Source organism: Xiphophorus hellerii, chromosome 11, assembly GCF_003331165.1.
Source record: "Xiphophorus hellerii strain 12219 chromosome 11, Xiphophorus_hellerii-4.1, whole genome shotgun sequence".
Lineage (NCBI taxonomy): Eukaryota > Metazoa > Chordata > Actinopteri > Cyprinodontiformes > Poeciliidae > Xiphophorus > Xiphophorus hellerii.
Genome location: NC_045682.1, coordinates 8,806,498 through 8,823,189, shown reverse-complemented (window position 1 = coordinate 8,823,189; position 16,692 = coordinate 8,806,498). Strand labels below are relative to the sequence as shown.

Sequence of the window (16,692 nt, the reverse complement as noted above, 5' to 3'; positions counted from 1 at the left end):
TTGAGAGAGTTGGATTTCTGTTCATTGACGATTAAACATGCAGTATTCCAAGTTTTGTCAGCTGTGCACAGAGTATAACTTAAGTTTAAGTTAGATTATGTGCTCATGATTGTATTTTCATAAGAGTTGTGCGATACTGCACATTGGTAACAATCTGATGCCAAGTAAATACAGGGCCAGAATCACAGATAGGGATACCGGTCATTTTTATTTTTTTAACATAGATATATTATCAAACTTTTGATCTTCAGATGCTTTCTTGGTTTTTCCTTTGAATTATTTTAATACAGAATTTGGACGAAACTTATAGATGCCCATTTACTTCGCCTAACATATTAACATGATAAACAGAAACAAAGAGGAAAAAAAGACTAAACATTCAAGAGCAAATCAAAGCAAATTTTTCTTTGAGATACAGTTGAGACAATGCAATGCTAAAAATAACATTTCAAGAGGGAATCTGAAATTAAATTGCTGATCTAGCCCCACTATTATGAATCCGACTCTGGTGCCAACTTTGTATCAATTGATTTGCCCACCTCTAACTATCAGCATGACAAATCACTCTTTACTCTTTTTTTTTTTTTTTTTTTTGAAAGTAAGAATCGAGGTTCTCCAACAAACTGAGTAGTGAACGATATGCAGGGAGGTTCTGAATGAGCGCTTATTAAACTAACCAGTGCTTACCATTGATTTTTCCCTCTGAATGCTTACCCTCTTTGAAGTTGGCTGTCTGCTGGGCTTGGCACTGTGGGAAAGCAATCAAGCTAAAAAAAGAAAAAAAAAAGTTCCCTCCTCCCTTAATTTCTGAGGCTCACAAATAATCGCAAATCTCCTTTCTTCTCTCCAATCAATATGACAGAGACCTCAGCCTAGGTGTAGCAAAGATTCTCTCTGAGTCTGTGATTGGAGTGAGCTCCAATGTCCAGTCTCACTTGATTGTGAGAATTTCAGTCAACCTTGAAATTCTGAAAGATCTTTACCAGGCAGGTCTCATCAGCCTGGGAAAGGAGTTTCCAGGAAGCACTTGCAAATGGCAGCAGCTAGTAAGAGCACTGGTAAAGAGCTTTGAGGGAGCAGCCGGGTCCTGGACTTACCAAAATTACCACCCTCAGTGTGGAGCAGTAGGGCCCACTTATAATACTAATGCATATTTAAATGAGTATTTTGCATTGATCTGCATTAATCTGAGAATAAAAAGAAAATGAAAATGTGTATATGAAGGTGTTGATGGAAATTCATGAGATGCAAATACAGGCTAAATGACAGGTCCCTCTTTTCATTTTAAATATCCTTGAGGTTGTGGCTAATTGGGCTTTTGTTGTGCAATTATCCAGAGTTTGTTGAGGGTTTAGCTCTTCCTAGTGTTAGGTGCTTTGTTTAACTTCCTCCTCTCGTGGCCTTGCATGTAACTTCAAACCTCTGGAGATCAGATAATCCCCAGGCTGAAGCATATTGCTTCTGTCAGTCCCAGTTATGCAGTCTGCTATCTGACTGTTGATGAGCTGAACCAGGTTCAGATGGAGACAAAAAGATTTCACTTGGTGTTAAAGGCTTGTCTGGGTATAAGCTATTGTGGCTGATACCTTGCAGGCAGTCCAAATGCTTTGAAGTTGACTTTGAAGTTATGAGGCAATTGGAGGAAATAAGGAAATAATCAGCAGGGCTCCTGGACAGCCTGCTTTAGAGAGACATGATTGGACACAGCTCCCTACAGGGAAATGATGGCCATTTCACTCTGGGGGCCTCTCCTTATGGCCAACCAGCTAAATGTATGGTACAGAGACACCAATTATGGCACTTTGGCACATGGGCAGCTGTGTGCTCCCAGCTCTAATGATGGACTCCGCCAGTCTGGGTCAGCAGCACTTTGCTGCCAACAAAGAATCTGCTATTACACCCTTTCAGATGTCAGTTGTGAATAAGGGGGCGGGGCCATTGCACACCTGCAGCCGGCTGGGACTTGGGATCTGGTTCCCTGCCTACCTTTCAGGATCCAGTGGGGAGAGAGGGGCTTGGGAGGCATCCAGCTGTCTCTGCCTGAGCTCAGAGTTTCTCAAAGGGGACAAACTGCAGCAGATGACCCCAAAGGGCACAACGCCAGACCTGGGCACAGATGTTCAGCCTTGGTAGCGTGGGGAGTGGTGACACATTGCTACCTTTCTGATGTCTCTCTGACTGCAAGTGATGGCAGCAATTATGCATCACTGCTCAGGATATGTCAGATAATGACCCAACTTCATCTCACACACAGAGAGATAATAGAAACAGCAAATATGACAGGAAACTACGAGTGAGGATAAACATCTATAAGAGTTATGTAAAATTATTATGAATGTATAATGCTCAAAGACTTTTCTGGGTTACATCATTATTCACTACTCTTAACTGTATCTTAATTTACATCCCATGAAAAAAGTTCAAATGGTGAAGTGTTGAGGGAACAAACAACCATCCTCCAGTTTCAGTGAACTGAGGCTTAATACTTTTAGTACAGCTCTGTTATGTTTACCGTCCATTGTGGTCAAAGTTGTCTGTTGTCAATGTCAAAAGGTACGTTTTGTTCTGTCTTTGCATATTTGCATAGTCCCAAACCCTAACCCTACAAAAATCTATACTATTTTTGTAAGTTGTTTAGTAGGAGTTTAGTCCCAAAGGACTAAAGGAGTTTAGTCCCATCAAAGATGCTGTAATCCCAACTTCTTAACTGGAACACTGCTACCTTGAGTGAGACATAAAACCCACCAACAAAATCCTACTTCAAATGTAAATGGAACGTAGCTTAAGACATAGACAACTCAGCAGCATCTGGATGCAATTGTATAATGACAAAAAATTTTAAATACAGTGTACTAAAAATATCTGAACCAAGCCCAGATCAACAAATAGTTTGCATCATCACCTAAAAACAAGGACTCCGCTCTGAATTCAGTCATCCAACATAAAATGAGTTACCCCAATATGGCTTCTCAAAAATATAAAAGCAAACGAGTGTTTTTAATGGTTCTTTGTAAGGAAAGAATCCACAACACCATATGCCTCCAAAGAGCTTTAAATCTCATCCGCAAAAACATAATCACTGTTTGTAGGAGCTCAGCTAAAGTGTTAGCAATATTACCATCGTAGCCAGGAGGCATCATCACCTGTGGCTGAACAAGAGCAAACGTCCTTGTTGTTTGAAGTCTTTTGTCATAACTGGCAGTCTTTTGTCTAAATCTCCTTTTCTGCATGCGTGAGCGACTCAGTGTCTGAATGATTAAAGAATTGGAGAGCATTAGTTTATTAATCATGAGCTTGCATTTACAGATCAGTCTTCTATTCTCCAGTGACTGAAGTGAGATTGGGAGCGCAACTACGTACTTTCTGAGGTGCATGCAAACATGATATCGGCGTCTCCCTCTCTTCCTCCCCACGACATAAACTTGTACAACTGATCTTTAATTAAAGTATCAATAATAATAAATGTACATATATGTGAATAAATTGCTGCCTACAGGGCAATTAAAAAAGAATGAAACAAAAATTTCAATTTATTGATTTATTTATTAATCTATTTGTATGATCTGTTCTTTAAATTACCATTTATATTATTTTTTGATTGAGGGATGAAGAGACTGATGTCTGGTTCTTTAGGTTCTGCGGTGTTCCTCTCCTGACCCATTCTCTCCGATATCAAACAACCCACTCTGCACCACTGAATATCGCCGACAATAGGGGGGGTCCCATTTAGGTCCCGCAAAGACAATTTAGCTGACCTTAATATTTCCCGTGTTTTGTTTTGGTCATTATTATTACACTTATTGTTGAGATGTGTGTGATAGGTGTGTCTATCAGACATTATAGCAATACGGAATAAATCGCGTCCCGTATTGGTTCAATACGGGGCGGAGACAACAACAACTACCTGTCATTTTAGGCTAGCTTAAGGTAACCTGAATATTTACAACTCTCTTGTTGATACACTGACATTACTTACCTTCTGTCTTTCAACCACTTTGAAAAGCTTTTGTTCATCTTTCCAACATCTTTATCCTTCCCCCTCTTCCGTTTTCTGTTTTGTGCCCCGGAGTTTTATCTGCCGCCCCATCTTTAGCTCCCTGTTGTCGAGGCATTACTACAAATTTAAAAGAAAAAAAAACACGCCTCAGCGCGTCCTCGAAGGGCCGCTGCCCAAGCTACCTGTATGGGAGGGGAGAGCGGCTGGCAGGAGGGGGGCGCCTAATCAGGGCTGTTCCTCTGTTATTGATTATTTCATACACTAACAGCTGTTAAGTACATAAAATGCTGACTAGAAAAAAAATTCCCCACATCGTTTTTGCGCCCCCTCTAGTGCAGCGCCCCCTATGCGTTGCATACACTGCATACCCACTTTTTGCGCCACTGAGTGAGACTCTTGTATCATCAGGTCTCTCTGCATCCTAGTAGTGGCTGCCATATTAGCAGCCAGTCTTTATTCCTGTTTGTTTAACTGTGAGTTGTCTTTCATAAACATGTCAGTAAAAATCAGTGTGATTAGCAAATGCACAATGCAATGCTGAGGATCTTGAGGCACTCCAACTAACAATGAGGATTTTACCAGAACTTGCTGAGATCTTGCAGGATGTCACTAAATTGGGACTCTGTCAATGAACAGCATCTAAACTGTGGACTTACTCTGTTGCGTCAAAGGACTCAAACTCATTATAAACAACTATTAATAAGCAACGCTGACACATTTGCGTTTGTGCATTTCATGGTATGATGGAATTTTTTAAGGTTTGCCATAGGCATAGCGCTACAACAGGAAGACATTAACATGACATTAATGACCCATCTGCATCCATCTCAGCATTCACATGCAGATGTAAAACAGAACACTGAGTGTGCCACCACTCGTCATTTTGTGTGATGGATTTGCATTAAATTTGGTTTCACGCTTCTAACAGATGTCCTCTTAATAAAGCAAAAGGTCACTGCATGAACCAAATTTAGCCTTTGGAATCGAATACAGCCCTTGCTGCTTGTTAAAAGAAGTAGTATTTCACAAACTTTTTCTTAATTTTTTTCACTTTTGTTTTTCCAGAAACATTGTACCCTTACAGAGAAAGTGTAAAATTCTTGGTTGTGTATGTTGAATTAGGTCTACAAGCCTTTCTATTTCTATTATTTCCCAAATACAGAAAAAAACAAAGGGGCTGTGAAGAAACAGCCCCCTACTTTATTCAAATAAAGTACTTTATTTGAATAAAGTACTTTATTCAAATAAACCGAAATGATTTCAGTTCAGTTTAATTAAATTTTGATTCAATTAATCTCAGTTGAATCAAAATTCGACTGTCCAGTTTAGTTCTCTTACAGTAAGTTCATTTAATTTCAGTTAAATTCAGTTCATGAAGTACAATCCTCATATGCACATTTGGGTCAAGTTGCCCTTTTATCACAGGCCAAAGTGAAAATGACTTAATTCTGCAGCAGTGTTGATCTGTCTACTGGGAAAAAGTGGAACAGGTAATTCCAAAGCTTTTGTTTCCTGAACCTGATCGGAAGATGAAGATTTTGCGTTGGCTGAATAATTGTCATTACATCCAGAATGTTCTTTACCTTCTTTGTTTTGTTTCTGGAAGGCCTGGCGGAGCTAACTGACAGATCCAACTTTAGCAGATTTTAGAATTTTTGAATACATCAAAACATGTTTATGTGACAACGCAAACCCACTGGCCAGATGACTTCACTCTCACCAAAATATGATCACAATCCAACTTGTCAGGGGCTATCGATCTCCGGTTCGGCACACCCTCCTCCATGTCATTCCCATGTTGTTTCCCCATTAACGCCATATGTGTTTGTGTAGCTGGCACGGATACCCCATGAATGGAAAACCCCCCAAAATGAGAAGGGGACAAGAAAAAATTCCAGAAAGAGGCTACGGGACAGGGGTCGTCACGGCAGCTTTGTCGTCGGGGAAACTCCCATTGACACAGTGATTGAGCAGGAGGGCAAGGCCCTGATGGGGGACGGGTATGGTTAATAGGAGTCACACTGAAGCTGTCAGCGGGACGTCCCAGTGCCACATGCGACCGTACTTCCATGTTCATACGTGCATGTCAATGATGATATGTGGGCAATGCATTAAGGCTTTATGAGCTTGAGCATGATTGAAGGCACATGATGGAGGCATGCAATCTGTTTACTACAAGACTGCCAAAAACGCTGAGGTATATTTCACTGCAGGAGGTTTTTTAATGTGATGTATGCTCTCAGTTTTTCATTTCAAAACTGAACTAAGACAAAAAAAAAAAAAGATTGAGCCAGTCTTATAGAAAATTCACAGTATGTGAAAATACTAGTGCTGGCAAATGTTCACGTCATTTAAACTTCCCCACAATTTGTATTTTGGTGGGATTCTATATGGCAGACTAAAACAAGGCAGAGAGAATAACTGAAAAGTGAAGAAAAAACATGAAAAACATTTAAATAATTTTAAATCAGTAAAAATCTGATATGTGTGATCTGCATGTATGTGCATTCAGCTCCCCTGAGGCAGTACGTTATAGAACCGCCTGGTGTACTCTACCAGGTTTGCACATCTACTGACTTCAAGCTTAGTCAGACAAGATGAAGAGTGTCTGTTGGCATCAGTTTTCAAGTTTCAATTGAATGTCGCTTCACCCGAACAGAGACCTAAGTTTTTAGGCAGACCTCTTCTGGTCCACATTAGAGTTGCACAATCACACTCCCCAAACAAACCAGCCTTTTGAGACCAAACGCACTACAGTTTGATTGAAGTGGACTAAAGATGACTGGTGTTAATGCGCCCTTATGCTGCGAATATCTGCAGCTCCACCTGAGGTACCATGGATCTCTTGGCTGCTTATGTGATGGAAAGTCTGTCAGTTTATGTTTAGGGTGACATCTTGGTACCTTTGTGATTCTGTCATCCTCTCTCCATGTTCAGATGGTGAGTTGGAACAATCTGTGAGATGTTAAAAGCTTGGCATATTGCGTACATCCTAGAGAACTAGGACAAGCTTGGGATATTCTACTTCTTCTTCACAACTTTCTGCCTAACTGGTCTGCTGTATTTCTTGGTCTTCATGATGCTGTTTGTTCTCTATCAAACCTCTGACGCCTACGTAGAAGAGCTGGCTTTATATTGAGATTACATTATGCACTCAGAAATGTAGAAATCTTACATCAAATGTATTACTTTTCTTCCACTTCATAGTAATGTGTTACATCTTGCTGGAGTATTAAATACATTTCTGCAAAATAAGCTTAAGCTTATAGTTACAATGTGACAAAATATGGAAAGTCACCATGAAAGCATATGGATTGCTTTCATTTAATGTTTGCTTTTGTCACTTTGTAACCTGACATCATATTTAGAATCTGATAATCATTGGCTCACCATTTAGTATTTCAGATAGACTTTCTAAAAGAACATACTTTGAATAGATTATTTTAGACTTCTAACATAGCAGCTTCCTTTTTGGACTGAGTAAAAAATTGCAAAGTTTGTTTATATTCACAACAACAAGCATGAAAGAAAGAAAGACATCCAATAAATATACTGAATTATATACCAATTCAATCTAGTCATAAGACTTCTTTCAGAGTTAATTTCAATTGGGTTATTGCAGTGAAGTTTGTTTTTTACATCACCTGGTAAAAAGTTTTATCACTGAGGAAACCCAGCTGATTGCGTCAAATTTATTCAGTAGAACTTGGATCCATGTTTAGCTCCTGTCAGGCGGTGCATTTGTTTTGGGAAATATGATAGATTCGACGCACACAGCAGGAGTCTGGCTTGTCCCATATTTGCTTTCCCTTGAAACATCGTGTAAGTGAGCACTTCTGCGTGTCGGATGACATTTTTGAATTCACATCGTTTATGGCTGAGACAGTGACTGTAAGCCTTTTCAAGCCCCTTTACTCAGCCACCCTGATTCACAGCCTCCTGGGATGATTATGAATCTAATAATTAAACATTTATTGCCAACAACACCTGCTCTCTATCTCCCCTCTGGACCCCCCTCCAGTCCTATACGTCCCCCCGGGGAACCCATCGCAGAGAGAGGGAGGAGAGGAAGGAGAGAGGGAGAGAGGGAGGGACACAGGAGGAGCTAGAGGGAGGGGTTGTGGAGTGGAGAACAATCCGAAGGGGTCATCATCACATCACTGGATTCTTTTACAGCGGCAAGAGGCTGTTGTTCAGTGTGACGGCAGACAGCATGTGAAGTTATTTTATAGCAGAACAATAGAAACAAAGAGGACAGCCCTGATCCGAGGCTCAGAGGGACCCCCAGCTGGACCACCCATTCCCTCACTTCCGACTGACAACTAATTACGACCAACTTGATTTCTCTCTTTTGACACACTTTTACACTTTTCTGTTGTATCTTCTCCAACGCATGGAAACATCTTAGCAGAGAGCTGGGAGAGCAGAGTCAGCTGGAGAGACATTCACTTTCAGGACAAACTGAGAGGGAGCAGCGCAGCAAGAGGGGGTTGCGGGTCCCTCTGGGGGGCACGATGCTGCGCTACCTGATCAAGACCCTGCTGCAGATGAATTTGTTCACCGACACCATCCGTAGCCCATCCAACGGCACCGACGTGTTCTTCAACGAGTCTCTGGCTTCCTTTAACAGCTCGCTGCTTGACTGGGGAAACTTGACAGGCTCCAACGGTGAGTCCATTCAGATTTGTTTTCACATCTTCACCTGCTGTGACAGCAGCGCTTGTTTAAAGCAAACCTTGTCGTGTTTAGACTGGGGAACTGTGCTGGAGATTCTGTCAAGAGAAAAAAAGTTAATGAGAGATTATTCACATGAGGTGAATGGATATAACTGGATTTTGTTACAGAATTCAATATCAATATGCCCACAGAGTATCAGTAATAATTATGTCTCTTCACTTCACATTGATAATGAGAATAAACTTCAACATTTCCTTCCTGATTCCTGTTCACTGGGCTGGTGGCATTCTCACTGAGAAATTTGACATTTGACAAAGCTCCACTCCATGTCTTTTACTTCTCTTACCTCTTTGTCCTGTTGAAAATTTCTGTTAGCAGAGGAAACAAATGCCAGCCTCAAGAGATCTGGGCTGCGAGTGAAACGTGATGGGGAGATTGCCGTACCTAGTAACAAAGTGTAGACTGCAGAAGCATGAACGGCAGCCTGTTTGCTCTGCTAAATGAAGCTGTCCGCTGTCAGCTCCGCAGGCCTGAAGCTGTCACTTCTCCTTAAGTTTTGCCACTGGGCTTTTCCTTCCCTCAGTCTCAGTGGCTCAGTGGATTCTTGTTCAGGTGGAACTCCCAAGTGCCTGTTTTTTTTATTGGTATCAAGGTGTGCATACCTTGGAGGGCTAATGACCTCATGTGGTATATCCATGCTGTGTGCTTACTGTACTATTTTTACTGCAGATATGCTTTGGGACAATGGTGGTAGGAGTTCATCCTGCAATCGGCGAGTTGCTGGATTGATCTCCTCTCCATCTGCCTCTGCTGTCTTGAGCAGTACACACTGGTGGTGGTCAGAGGGCATGGCAGTGTGTCACACTATGACGGTCATCCATATTGCCACCTCTGTGTGAATGACTGAATGAAGTGTGAATCGCTTTGGAGTCCTCTGGAATTGATAACGCATGAATTGTACATGGCTATTTACCATTCACATTTGTACGAAGGGTTGAGTTAAGTCAACAGATCACCTTGATAGGCCAGCTGTAATGAGCACACTGGCTTAGATTCCATGTCAATGAATACCAATGAAGCGCACACACACACCCACACATATGTGTTTCTCCATCTTTGCAGGGACTTTGCCCTGACTTCCATTCATTTCTATATTCTAGCTCTCACCCTTACTCTACACCTAACCATACACCTAACTAGGTACATACCTAGCCCAAAAGTCTATTCACACCTTGGTCCTAAACATAACCCCTTGCAGGGAACAGGCTTTGGTCCCCAAGGAGCAGTTGGTCCCCACAACGTGGTATGTGATAGACAAATGGTCCTTACAATGTTTCAAATACAAGAACACACACACACTCACCCCCACACACCATTGCCAGGTGAGTGTAATATGTATTGGACATACTACTTGCCGTAAAGGTAACAATTTCATTCAGCCTTTTTTTCCTGTGGGTTGGTTTTAGAAACTCCCTGCTGGTTCCCAGTTTGTGTCCTTTAACTGATAGTGAAGAGCAAACCAGTAGCATTGCTTTTTGCGCGCCACTTTTGTGGCTGTGTTTTGTTACAGATTGGAGTAACGTTTGCCCTTTGACAGATGCCCCAGCTACCCTCTTCTCTTGTAACGCCCTCACACCTTTTTTTATTTTTTGTTCTTTCCATCCTCATGCTCTAATGGAGTGCAGATTGAGCATGGGGCTGGTTCCCTTAGATCTATAGAGAAAGAACGCGCGAGAGACGATGAGGGACAATGAATCCATTGAGGGAAATCTATCTGAGGCAGATCAGCTCCGACTGGCAGGCTGATAGACAGCCGTGCTCCGTGTGGATCCCGGCTCATATTGCTCAGAGCTCAGAGAGGCAGAGTCCTCCTCTAGTGATGGCATCAATAAATCCAAGCAGTTGAAATGAGGAGTGAGGCAGGAGAAGTAGTTCTGCTAATCAGTGAGATGAAGAATAAAAGGCTTTTCTATTACAAGAAGGGACGCAGACTGGCCACATGAAAACACCCAGATTGATGAGCAAACATTTAAATCAAAATTTCTGCAAACAAAATACAAAAATATCGATATAGCAGCTGTTTTTGTTATTTCATATCTTTGTCTTGATTCTCCATATGGGTGTTTAAAAGAATAATAACAAACCATAATTGAGATATATCTCCCTGCCCATTATGTGCTGATTCATCTGAGGGAGGAGGGGCTCTGGCGGCCGGTGGTCAAACCGTGGGTATTCAAGCAAAGAGCTCGATAGCAGGACAGTCGGCGGACAGCTTGAGTCGGTTGACCTGCAGCTCAGAGGGAGGCTCGATGAGAAAATCAATGAGGCCCAATAACCAATTTGGGAAATAATGGACAATGCACTCAAACATGGAATCACAACACTACAGCAGTCTGCTGGGTCTGGCTCTTCTATCTATCACTTCTTTTAACACTCTTCCTTACTGCATGGTCTCTGTGTTTTTTTTTTCTCCTACAACCACTAAACAGGAATATTCCTGATGAGATCTGACAACCGCTAAATAGCCTTCAATTTCTTTTTAGTGGTGCTGAAGTGGTGACACTGAAGAGTTTCCCATTTAAAGAACTGCATTTATACAAATTACAGATAAGCACTTTTTCATTTTCTTATTACAGTCATGTATTCAGCCACGTTTTATACCTGCACTATAAAATAAGTGTTGAAAGATGAATAAATATTAAGTTTTAAAATTATAGAATGTTCTCAAGTATTATATTTTTCCTAATATAATGTTTACATTTTGACATGATTAATTTCTTGAAATTGGTAACCAGGCTAACCTTAATATCTAAAGAGTCAAAGTGAAGTTTCCGGTCCAGTTTTTTTAATTTTATTTTATTTCCTTTGTTTAACCAGGTAAACCCCATTGAGATCTGGATCTCATTTTCAAGAGGGACCTGGGCAGAAGTCTGCAATACACAGCAACCTGGTTACAGTTAGCTGTCAACCATGTGTAGTGCAGTAAACAGCACGGCTGATGTGTCTATATGTCTATTATAAGTTAATATATTAACTCATTTCTGTGTTGGAGCAAGAGTTGAAGTTTCCATCCAGGTCTTCTTAGTTGAGCCACAGTCCTAATGCTCCAGACAAATTTCCTAGATTAGACTAATTTTGCTCTATTTTAAAGTTTTAGGCATTATGCTTGAACTAATACTGATTTAGTTTTCTTTTAAGTACAAAGAAAAAAACAATTGAGCTAAAATACCTTTATAACTAGTTAAATCGTATTTATTTAGCTGAGCACATTTCAGAAATAGTTTGAAATGAAACGGGTTTATTTAAGTTTGCTGTTGATGCTCTCTACACAAATATTGATCCAAATCTAAAAAATAAAAAAACATCCTCACAAATTAACACACAATTTTGTTTTGTTTAAATTTGAATAGCAAAGAACTTGCTAATAGTCTAAACAAATGTAGACTATGTTTGAACCTGTGGTCACTCTAAACCATGTTGTTACCATGAAGTTGCTTTAAAATTCAGTTCAGTTTATTTAGCTGATGTTCAAGATGATGTTCAAAATCTTACGTTTAACATCGTGCCAAATTAAATAAGATGTTCAACAGCTTGTGTCGGACAGTAGGGGTGAACGTGCAACCTATGACCTGTTGGACAGTGAAACATCTACTCACAGCTTCAGCAAGGAATCAACTAATGGTACTTTGATTTATGGCACCTCTATACTGAATTTGTTTTTATTATGTCTGGGATAGCTTTTTGTTTTGTTTGGAAACTTGTGTGATGTGAGGGGTCAGTTGCAGGACGAATACTAGTTCAATTCATACATCAATCCAGTTTATTTGATGTGTGTGTGTGGGCGTGTAGGTGTGTGTATGTATTAGAGAAAGTTTGTGTGTGACCTTTGGGTGTGTAGGTGTGTGTGTATATATTAGAGACGGTGTCTGTGTGACCTTTGAACTTTTTTCTGCTGTTTAAATGGTTTTATAATTCACGGGTCAGAAATGACACATAAGGCAATCCTTGTACCCTAGTGGTGTACAGCCCACATGGAAACATAAACAAAGTATCACTTTTTCTAATGATGGGGTCAATTTAGGAAAAGTCATAAAATTTCAAGTTGGAAAAAGATTGTTTACGGTATTATTTCTAAGGCTAAACATGCTAGTGGGTCACTTTTGACCCGCAAGACAACACAAGGGTTAACAAACAATCTTTTGCATTCAGAATCAATAAGGAAAAGGAGAAAAGGTGTTCAGACAGGTGTTCTCCAAGGAGCAGGCGTCAGAAAGAAATCTCCGAGGAGGATATTTGTGCTTGTGAATCAATATGCAAAACACAACGAACCCACGGAAGAAAAAGTGAGTTACAGCCGATCTTTGCGGCTGCGTGGAACAGGGACATCTGGGAACGCTGAGCTACATCGTTTAGTGACAAACCAGTGGTTAACAAGAGTCGCCACATGAGCAGGGGTTTCTGGGCGGCTGGGGAAGGCGCTGCCTGCTGCTCTGCTGTGTAATTATATGTTTGCATGTATATGTAAAATAATTCCCAGGCACTAATGTGGCCATTTGTCCTTTCGTGGAGGTCAAGTAGATTCACCTCTGCTCTTCTCTCTTTAGAACTGTCAGGGACTTGGCAGCTCTTTGCATGCATATATTCAAGGCAATTATGCTATTTCCATATGCAAATCCCTCAAAAAGTAGATCACGTCCGACTTTTATTTGTGCAAAACCCAAAGTGCCAGCAGGCTGTTTTTCGGTGCAAATCAGAGCTACACGTCGTCAAGCCTGTTCACTTTATGAGAAAACATATTTTCTGGGAGAACAAAACTGAGGGAAGACCAGCAGCTCGGTGCCCACCGGGATAAGGTTAAGCTTCCTTGTGCAGGAAACCCTCGGGTGAATGTAAAACTGAGGGATGTTTGGTGCTAATGCTGATGCTAGTGCATGCGCTGCGTGGCTGCAGTCGGCTCCAGCAGAGGAGCGGGAGCACAAAACAAACAGCTCAAGAAACGGAAAAGATAGCTTGCATCACTCCCCGCTGTAGTTGTGGTTCCCTTGTATTTTCTTGGAACGGCTGACTGGTAGAGATACATTATTAATAGATTTCTGGGGAGCTATTTGTGAGGACAAGCATCTTTATTCATGGTGTGAGCCAACCTCCATTGAACCAGCAGTTGTCCCCCGTAATACCTTCCTCTGCTCAACTCTGCCGTTGTAGATACCCAGCCATTACCCCGGCACCGTCTCTCTCGGTCACCCGCATCACATGGACCTGAGATGCAGATACACAAATGCACAGAGTTGCATGTTAATTCAAAGTCAGCGGGAGGCACAGACCACAGACACCGTTTCCCCCCGCGGACTCCACACTTCCTGTGAAAGCGGCTTCCAGCGCCAGCACGATGCCGGGATCATTAAATGTGACCTTTCTTGCTGAGCTTGTGTTGACGCTTTGTGGATGGGTAAAAAGAGAATGCCTGATGACCAGGGAGGCTTTCGTGGTGGAGGGCCAGACAAACCGGGGGAGAACAGTAGGTGGAGGGATTTGGACCTCACATTCAGATGGCACGAAGCCTAGCAGACCCATCACTCACAGCAGGGTCAGACTTCTCACCAACAGCCAGTGCACTCTCTGATCCGTCTCTGCAAACCACATCACTATTGCAACCTGGTTATAAATCAGATTTGATGAGCATGATTTTTGCTGCTCATGTAGGAATCGTATAATGTTGTGAAACGCTTGGAATAAACGTCTTGATTTGTATTTGTAGAACAAAAAGAACAAAATTCAGTGATTTTGAATGCAAAAAATTCCAAACAAACATGAAATCCTGGAGGAACTGATCTAATAGCATTGTGCCCTGTCACTTCTGTGAGTAATATCGACTATGTTCTGGGATGAACAGAATAAAATCTGCACTGCTGACCATGACGTCAATATCTTGTTGTCAATGAAAGCTAAATGTTCTAAACACCCAAGAGGTCGGATGAGGTCGGATTTACTAAATTAATTGGAAAGTAATAAAAATTAAAAGGAAAGTGGGTCAGGCTGGTGTTAGTTGGACCTGCTCCAGGAATTTTGAACAGCAGGGTGATTGAATCTTTATGAGTGCATAACAGGATCTAAGCAATTAAACAAGGTACTCTATACCTTTACATCTGGAAAGTACTATTAATCTTACCACTTTTAAAAACGCAAGAATTCAACCAAGATATCAGGAAGAAAATATTGCACTTCCACATTTCTGGTTCATCATTAGGTACATATTTTTGATTCCCAAACAATACTGTATGTACAGTAATGTACATAGTGTAGTGGCCGGAGCATTATCACAGGGAGTATGTCTTCCTACAACATTAATAACTAAGGCATTGTGATGGGGATAGTAGCTCCTCATCTTTATTACAGACAGGAGCTTTTTACAAGCAACTGCAGACCCTGAATTATGTGTTTCTTCTGTCTTACAACATGGAAAATCTACAAAGATATTTAAAAATGTTCATTTATTCGCCAGCAGATTTACCTGATCATACAGGCACTGTAGCAGAGCATTCTGAGCTTCCCTGCTGGATTTGATATAATATGCAGAAATATTTACATAGCTGAGCATGGAATGAAAATTAGGCAGCGTCTGAAGGAAAGGTGAACGGAGATGTAGAAAGTAAAGCGAGAGAAGGATAAAACAGGAGACTATGCTGCATGTCCTAATAATGACTGAGGCAGCTAAGTTGGTAATAGTTATGGTTATACCTGGTGATTTCGTGGTGATGTCAATAGATTATGTGATATGAGGTTCATCGGATTAGCAGACAAAGAGAAAGGACAAGGAAATTGTGGAGATGATTGGAATTCCAAATGTCAGTGTGGCTCAATTCTTTTCCTGGAGTGTTTTAGGAGGAAGGCTGCCTTAAGCCACAGTGATGAGTATGATAATGCAGCTTGGCTCCTGTGGTTGACTGAGTTATAGGAATGAATGAAAATGATGTCCTCTCCAATACAGAGAATGGCACCACTCAGTTTCAGATGGAAGCAGGCTGGGTGCCATTTGCAATTTTCTTTTCTTTTATCCCATTCAGAAAAAAAACCCAACATTTTCTTCATCCCATCATCTAGAGCTAAACTCACCACTGCTGTGCTGTATTACTCTTCATATCTGGTCATTGTTATTCTTCTCATCGCGTTGCAAATTAGGAGGGCGAGTTTGAGTTTCACTCTACTACGCAGCAGAAATTTGTAATTGGCATAACGAAAAGTAATGAGTCATTTCCTTAAAGACACCTTTTTTCTCTATGTTTGGCGTATTTTTCTACACTCGGACTCACTGAAAAGTCTCAGCTGCATATTCAGAAGGTGTGTTTGTGGCATTTCATTGAGGATAGAAAATAACAGCATTAAGCTCAATTTGTAAGAGTATCATTATGATCTCGTAAGTTCTGATGGAGGCAGCATGCAGCCACAATCCTACAGTGGTGCAGCCCTGACTGTTCTGACCTCAATCTTGAGAGACAGTTGAGATGTTCAATAGTAGTTAACTGCAAACAAATCATTTCTAATGAAGAAATTCATTAGAATAATTTTTTTTAAAGAGTAAGCTAAGACAAAGAGAGAGTCACTATTTGTTGCACAAAGTAGCAAAACAGAGAATAACATTTCCAATGACTGTAATGCTGTATATAGCAAACATAACTTAAAAGAAATTTGCAATTTGACACCTTGAAATTGACCTCTGTCTCCTAATCTTTCTGACACTCTGCCTTTAGCACGTGATTACAACAATGCTCCTCCATTATGCTGTTTTTAGCGGTTTGTACTAGCTTTGGCCTGATAAGTCGTTCGTATGATGAGTTCAGCTACAGTTCCACCAGGCGTTTGCTTATTGCTGCTGCTGCTAGTCTGGAGGAGCCGAGCGGGGGAGGGAGAGAGCGGGGTTCTCTGTGAGGCAGAAACTCAGCTGAAGACTGCAGCTCCGAGGAGGAGCTTTGAGGAAACAGGCAGCATCCTTGAAAGGAAGCGGTTAGCCGCCTCCAAAT

General features: G+C 41.1%; 1 protein-coding gene across 3 annotated transcripts in view; it reads left to right on the top strand.

The window, feature by feature from the left end:
• Positions 1–8,193: 8,193 nt before the first annotated feature.
• Positions 8,194–16,692, top strand: part of robo3 (roundabout, axon guidance receptor, homolog 3 (Drosophila)) — a 183,642-nt gene continuing 175,143 nt past the window's right edge. For 2 of the 3 annotated variants that reach the window (XM_032576310.1, XM_032576309.1), the window contains exon 1: positions 8,195–8,665. In XM_032576310.1, the coding sequence (XP_032432201.1) occupies positions 8,512–8,665 (154 nt within the window). In that variant the 5' untranslated portion in view covers positions 8,195–8,511. Of the gene's footprint in view, positions 8,666–16,692 lie in introns of all 3 variants that reach the window. The other variant, XM_032576308.1, reaches the window with a different exon arrangement.